The 7,565-nt window shown below is 45.6% G+C and overlaps 1 protein-coding gene across 2 annotated transcripts in view; it reads left to right on the top strand.

Moving 5' to 3' along the window:
- The first annotated feature begins 1,735 nt into the window (after window positions 1–1,735).
- The window catches only part of HNRNPD (heterogeneous nuclear ribonucleoprotein D), a 10,322-nt gene continuing 4,492 nt past the window's right edge, over window positions 1,736–7,565 (top strand). The window contains exons 1-3 of one of the 2 annotated variants that reach the window (XR_014269142.1): window positions 1,736–2,093; window positions 5,988–6,156; window positions 6,811–6,972. Coding sequence is in view for 1 of the 2 variants with exons in the window: in XM_082482692.1 (XP_082338818.1) it covers window positions 1,903–2,093; window positions 5,988–6,156; window positions 6,811–6,972 (522 nt within the window). In the remaining variant the exon portion in view is untranslated. The remainder of the gene's footprint in view (window positions 2,094–5,987; window positions 6,157–6,810; window positions 6,973–7,565) is intronic. The other variant, XM_082482692.1, reaches the window with a different exon arrangement.

Below are 7,565 nucleotides of genomic sequence, written 5' to 3' on the forward strand. Positions count from 1 at the left end.
TGTGTAGTCTTGCTGTTGGCTGTCAGCCAGTGGTATAACTGCGCTTTTGTACTTGGATAGAAGGTTAGGAACCTTTCTGGAGATCATAAATTACTCAAGAAAAGGGTATTGTGTATACAGGTCAGTACAACCCACTCCTTTACCTGACGTCTCTTAAGAGAGCACCATGTACTTGCAGTGATGCTACACTGTGGAAGATGGCAGATCTGCCTCCTGCCAGCTGCAGAAAAGAGGAGAGACTGGTCTGTGGCACAATACTGCCAATTTTGTACATCTCAAGGGAGGGATCTAGAACTACAGCAGCACCTTTTTTATCCTGATAGCTCAGCACTGCTTGAGGGGTTGGAGGGTGAGATTTGTACCACCTTTCAAGGTTTTTCAAGCACTTATAGCCTTGAGTATTCTAGAACTTAACTTCATTACGTCCTTTGAGCAATTGCTTCCCATCTATTCCAATTCCAAGCAGGAGATTACAAGTTCCTGAACTTTAGGGTCAGCAACTAATTTCTGTACAAGTCAGAATCTATTTCTTCAAGTTAAATCCTGTACTGGACTCTTCTCAGCTGGATCAGAAAATGGGTTTACCATCTTGTGTATACTAGCGAACAATGTAACAAGCCTAAATTAATGATTGCCAGAGAACAGAAGCTGCTTTAAACAGCAGGTTGTTTCTGAATAGGAAAATAGCAGGGATGGGTAAGTGAGCATATGCATTCTGCCTGAAGCCAAAGGATTGCAGCAGTCCGTCTAAAGCTTATTTTTCTTTCTTCGGCGCAAATATCTAGACGTGCATTGAAAATAAACCTTATTTGTTAGGAGAGTAAAGTAAAATGTGACTAATTCACAGGGGAGATGGGTCTTGCAAACTTATAAAGGGAGTAATCTGGGTAGAGGTTTCTCTAAAAGTTTCCAAACTGATTTCAGTGTTTATTTCTCTCTCAGGCAGCTGAGTATATTTTTTTTTCTTCTCTTCCTGTCATACAGAAGAGCTACAAACCATAACTGCTATGGGTTAAGCAGTTGCTAGATCTGGGGAGGTTTACATCATTTTAACAATGAGGTTCTATGAGAGAGGACTTGCTGACATCACTGGCTACAAACTAAAGAAACAGCACATGGCTGCTGCGAGAAGCCACCTGGGTATGTGACTTCATATTCCCAAATTTTCCAAAGGGCAGCTGGCTGCCAAAGCTGTCCTTACCAGCAGTGCTTCCGGGTGGCTGCAAGCCCTGCTTTCCTTTTGCCACTAGGACATGGTTTTGCTATTACACTTGTTTGTTTATACACAAAACAAACCCCACTTCTGTGAGACTCAAGTTTTACTTCGATCTCTAGCGATTTATGTTTTAAATTTAAAAGCGACTTGTTTGTTTTTTGGTAAAAGCTTCATTTGGGTGCCTTCAGGCACTGGACGCTTCGGGATTGTGAGGTGCCCAAGAGCTCAGTGCAGGCCGGCCCTGCAGACTCGGGTCCCCGGGAGAGCTGCCCGCCCGGCCTCACGGCAAGCCACTGCTCGCCCCGTGCTCTGCTCCACAGCGGCCACTCGAAAAAAACCCACAGCGCTGCAGTTGCCGGCAGGCCGCCAAAGGAGCAGCGCGGCGCTCACGGACAACAGTCACCAACCGGCGGCCCCAACGACTCCGGGGCGCAACCCCCCCGCCGTCTCCCCGGGAGGCGGTGTCACGTGACCGCGCCCGCTGCGCTCCTTCCGTCCGCCATTTTAGGTTGGGTCGGTGGCGGCGCCATTAAAAAAAAGCGAGCGAAAGGAGGAGCGCTCCGTGCTCTTGTGCCGTTGTCAGGGCTGCGAGCGGGGCCGGGGCCTCGGTGGGGAAGCGGCAGCAGGGCCGGGGCCGGGGGGCGGTCGCCGGCCGGCCGGCGCGGGTCAGCGGCGGCGGCGGCGCCATGTCGGAGCAGCAGTTTGCCATGGACTCGGCGGCGGCGGCGGGCGCCGGAGGCAGCTCGGCGGAGCCTGCGGAGCAGCCTGAGGGTCTGGTGGGGGCTGGGGCTGGGGCTGGGGGCGCCGATGGGGCAAGCGGTGGGATCGAGTCTGAGGGAGCCAAGATCGACGCCAGCAAGAACGAGGAGGACGAGGGGTGAGCGGCGCGGGCGCCCCGCGGCTTTTGTCTCTGGTGGCGTCCTGCTGGGGCGGGCGGCGGGGTCTGACGCCCCTTGGCCCGGCGTGGCCCCACTTGCCGCCCTGTTTGTTTACTTGGCGCCGCGGCGACGTCACGTACCGGGCCGGGCCGGCGGGGGCGGGCCGCCGGCGGCGCTGGGGCGGGCGGTGCCGTTCGGGCACCTCCGCCTTCTTGTTTGCTGAGGGGCACCGGGGCGGGGGAGGGGCCATAGCGGCGCGACAGTGACCGCGGCGAGCCGGCCCACGCCCCGGCGGCGGGGGCTGGGCTGCTGCTCGCCCCGGATCGGAGCGGCTCGGGCGGTAGCTGGCGGCTCACCTGGAGGCTGCAAACCTAAACGCCACTCGGGGGCCTGGCGTGCTCGTGGAAAGTACAGCCCGGTCGGTAGCTGGATAGCTCTTTGCCATTGCAGGGAGTCGAGGGTGATACCGTGCTCTCGGTCGGTTTAGAAATTAGCGGGAGCAGCGCTGCCGCGGAGTTCCAAATGCCGCTGTCAAGTGGGGAAAGTTTCATGCCCTTGTCAACCCAAGTCCCGCGGCCGCTGGCGGTGACTAGTCCTGGGGTGTACATCTGGTGTGATATGTGTCAAACTACAAACTTTTTTTGTTGCTTTTGAGGATGTCTTTTCTAAAAGTTAAATGCACGGTGCGTGTGTTTAGGACTGTAACTCGGTGTAGCTGAATGCTCAGGTTGCAATCACTTAAGTGTTCTATGTTGCAAACATAACTGGTATGTTAGTTGCGTATCAGTGAGAGCATGAGGCACCTTGACTTTTTCCCCACCCTAAACCATTCCTCCTCTTATGAAACTTGCTGTGAGGAAGATTGCTTTAGGTGACAGTTTAAGAATGAAGGCAGCTTTTAATCTAAGGGCCTCTGCCTGATGCTTGGCGTAGGGCAGTGTCATTTTCATATAATAAATTCAGTTACAGGATAGGCTGCTGCTGTATGCTGTCTCCTGTCAGGCCAATAAGAAACTCAAGCTGCAGGTCTGTTTTTGACGAAGGCAGAAAATAAGCTGGATAAAGGAATGCTAGCTACTGTGACCTGTAGAGAGTTGCTGCGAAACCTTCCTGTCTTCCTCCTTTTGTAATAACCTGGGATGTTGTTGCAAGCAGGGAACCGTTTTTGGGTGTTTTGCTAGGGTTAGTGAAAACTTAAGATGTTTTTGTTACTTCTCACCTGCTCTTAATGGCTTTAAGTACCTTTGCAATTTGTATATTTTATTTACTTTTTTCCCTTGAACACACACGTATTAAAGAGTTTTCATGAGGAAGCCTGTCTTTTGAGTCAATGCAGCCTAGAGGAAGTTGTCACTGAGTGGGGCAGTGACGTTGGGCAGTGATTACATGTAGCATACATTGACTTGTAGTTTAGTTCAATCATTTTTTTGACCTGTCAGTTCTTATGTGTAATGCTGTACAGGAAATTAAGTATTTTGACAGCTCTATTGGTGGTAGAGGGAAAACAGCACACCCTTGGTAGCTGCTGGATGCAGGTACATCAGTGTTTCCTTTGCATTAGGAATTAGCAACAGTGTCTTCAGGAAAAAACAGTGCACAGGTTCTTGTACCCTCAGATCTTCTCGGTGAGAACTGTAGGCTTGAGAGATCCACATGTTGGCAACTGTCAGGCAGCTTCCTGACTAGCCTGTTGGAAGAAGGCCAAAGCCACTAGTCATGGTGATGTCTGTGCTCTGTTTAGCTAAATCTGAAGTTTGAAAGCTTTCTCAGTACACTTCTGGTATCTTGTTTTGGAAAACTGTATGTGCTGATGTGACTTACACCAGCTGAACTATGGTTTGGGAAATGTACATAAGCTTTTGACAGCACTGTGACATTGCACCCTAATTGTTTGTTCTGCTCACCTTTGTGTTGTAGCCTTGATCTGACCTCAGTTTTGCAGTGGAGCAGTAGTTTGTCAGCTTCTGTAGTGGCAAGTTGAAGCAGTCATGTTTTGCTGCTGTGTAGCTGGACTCGGAAGTGCAATTATTGCATGGTGGAAGGAAAATCCTTCAGAGGGCTTTCAGGTTCAAACTTCTTGGTGTGTTGTGACCTTAGTGATATAAAGCAGGGGTTTGTATGTTAATGTTGATTGTTTGTTAATAACTATAAAACAGGTTTTTTATGTTAATGGTTTGTTGATAGCTGTAAAACAGGTGTTTTGTATGTCACGTAGCAAGCATATGTTCATAGGAACTGCTAGAATATCACTGTCCCCATGTGTCAGAAACACAATGCTCATTGTCTGTATGTGTTCTGTTTTGCTGCTTAAAAAAAACCCAAACAAAACAAACAAAAAAGAACCTTAATGATGGATGAACACAAGGATGCAAAGCATGCTTTGAATTACCATCCATACTGCTATGATGCTGCTGATTTACTGGTGTGGACCGTTATATCCATATTGGTCCTGAAGACAATAAGATGTCACACTAGAAAGGGCTTCTGGTGCTTTATTGAAGAGAGATCTGAAACTAATGGGAAAAGTGGATGAAGGGAATGGGAATCTGTTCACCTGCTTATAGACTTCAAGAATTTTTATAGAAACATCTGAAGCTCCTGAACCCCCACATCTGTGTATGTTTGGGGTATGTTTGTCAGAAGCTGAATGCTCTTGTTAACTCTGTAAGAGCACAGCTAATTCAACAGTTAGTTCACGTGAGCAGCTTTTGATTTGAGACAGTTTGACTTGTGAAGGTACAACATGATTGTGCATGATTGGCAGAAATACTTAGATGTGTGTGGAAAGTAGAGGAGTTGAAAACATGCTACAGTGCTTTTCCAGGTTTTCTGATAACTGTGCATGTGATTGTGGAATAAGTTGGTACAGTAAAAATGGAAAAAGTTTTGTAGAAAGTGTTTTTATAGATCCTAATGGATCATACTTTCTGTTTTGAGCCCACTGTAAAATCTCCTTTACTATTAGAAGAGATCATCTCTAATTGAATCCTCTTTTGAATGGGTGCATCAGCCTTATGCCTAATAACTAGGAATGCTTTGTTTCTGTGCATATTGGCTTGATTGTTAGTTGGTGCAAATCATGAAGTGTTTCCTCTGGAGACACAGTGGTTCTTGATTATTTTTTTTTTTTTTTTTTTTTTGGTGGCGTACTAGTGTGATGGAATGGCTGTGATTTGATTCCAAGTTTCCAGTGTGCTTTCGAACACACAAGTCACGATCAGAGTTGTCTGCTGTGCACATTTGCCCAGCAGCACTGGTCCTGTAGGTAGAAGATGGGGAAGATCATTGGAAGGTGTTCTTGTGATTGTATTGGATTATGCTACGTATTTATGTCATATTTTTGGGAGGAAAGATAAGTTTTGACCATCCAATATTTACTTTTTTTACTGCTTTCTAGGGAAGGGGACTTGACTAAACTTTCTTTATTTGTTTTAGTTTACTAATATTGGCATATGTCCAGTGCAAACTTGTACATAAATGCTTCCATTTAGTTGCACTGCCTTATAAATCTATTCTGCCTGTGTTTGTTTCATAAAAGCAGTTGTGTGGATGCTCCAGAGGTAACTAAATGGAATTAAGCTTGTGGTGGGTCAGTAGTAGTGGGGATGCAAGGAAGTAGTAAAATACCTTTTTGTTACTCTTTGTAGTTTCTTTGGATAGCAGAGTAAGCAACTGCAGCAGAAGATGGTGCAAAACTTTTGTGTACATGTAAGTTTTTGTCTAATTGGCCAGGATCATTTAAGCACGTTCTCAAAAAGTGCAGGCCTGTGTGTCTAGGGTCACTAAAAAAATTCTGCTATTCCTTACATTATGTAACTGAGCTCATAAAGCTTGACAGTACAGGATTTTGGGTAAGACACCACATTAACAGATTAACCATCTTGTCTTAACAGGAAAATGTTTATTGGTGGCCTTAGCTGGGACACTACAAAGAAAGATCTGAAGGACTATTTCTCTAAATTTGGTGAAGTTGTAGACTGCACTCTGAAGTTAGATCCCATCACTGGGCGATCGAGAGGCTTCGGCTTTGTACTCTTCAAAGAATCGGAGAGCGTAGATAAGGTAGTATTAATGTAATAAAACAACATGTTCAATTTTAGGTAGCAAAGATCCAGCATTCTGATGATTGTATGCATAGTTGTTTGTATGTGATCTGTTAAAGGTGACTCTGGGATACAATATATTTAAGGTGCTTATTGAAATATTTTTTTCCAAAACTGTCTTGCTTGTAATGCAGTCTCCAGGACCAGCACTGATTCCCAGATTGTGGCTTTGGATACTTATAGGGGAGTGTACTGCAAGCCACTGGATTTGAGCACTTTAAAAATACTGCATACAAATGCCTGCTGCCTACTATAATTTACAAAGAACTTCAAATCTTTGTATTCCAGTGCTGCAGCATGAACCCCTAGAGTAGAGCCAGTGGCTTTGAGGATGGGATTGTAGAGTACTTTCTGAGAAACGTTACACGCTCTTACTTCCTGTGGCTCCAGGTGACTCCTGAAAGGTTTTGTCAGAACTGTCTATGTCAGTGGATAGTGATCAAAATATGGAACTGTTTGGGTTTGTGCAACAAATTATTACTGCAACCACAGTATTGAAATGGAGGTGATAACATTAACATAAACTAAGTATAAAATAACTGGGCCTTGCTCAAAACATCAGTGAAACATTTAGCTTGAACCATGAGTAAGATTGTGTTTTAATTTTCCACAGGTCATGGACCAGAAAGAACATAAGCTGAATGGAAAAGTCATTGATCCAAAAAGAGCTAAAGCCATGAAAACAAAAGAACCTGTTAAAAAGATTTTTGTTGGGGGCTTATCTCCAGACACACCTGAGGAGAAAATAAGGGAATATTTTGGAGGTTTTGGTGAGGTATGTGATGAAATAAACTGCTTATACTTGTAGAACTTGTTCTGTCTTCACAAACTTAGTAATAAAAAGCAGCTCCCAAATGCAACCTGCATGGATGCTACTGTAAACCTAATGGCCGGTATAGCTCCATGTGTTTTAGTAGTCAGAATTTTAATTATAAGGGTATTAATTACTGGCTTTGAGTTGCTGTGTTAATGGAAGGAGTAGGAAGGGATAAGTCAAGAGAGTCAGGAACTGATTCATGATATGTCTGACAGTGTTGACTGGGACAAGCACATCAGGCAACATTTTTGAGCATGCTGCTTTGGTGAGTTGCATGAGATGCCCTTCAGCCACCCCAGTTGATCTGCAGTGGCACAGATTCAGACAGTTTGCTTAAATTCTGTGCAACTGTGTAGTCTCTGTCTCTCTCTGTCCCCAGTTTTTGGTGGTGCAGATGAACAAAATACCACTGCAGTCCTTAAAAGCTGGCTTTGTATGAGCTCGGTATGGCCGCCGCTTCCCTGTTAGTTCTCAGATGTTGCTAGCATCAGGTCATGACCACTGTTGTCAGGGAATTTGGTTGTCAAATACCTGCCATCTTACTGCCTTAC

This window comes from Vanellus vanellus, assembly GCF_965231255.1.
Source record: "Vanellus vanellus genome assembly, chromosome: 4".
Lineage (NCBI taxonomy): Eukaryota > Metazoa > Chordata > Aves > Charadriiformes > Charadriidae > Vanellus > Vanellus vanellus.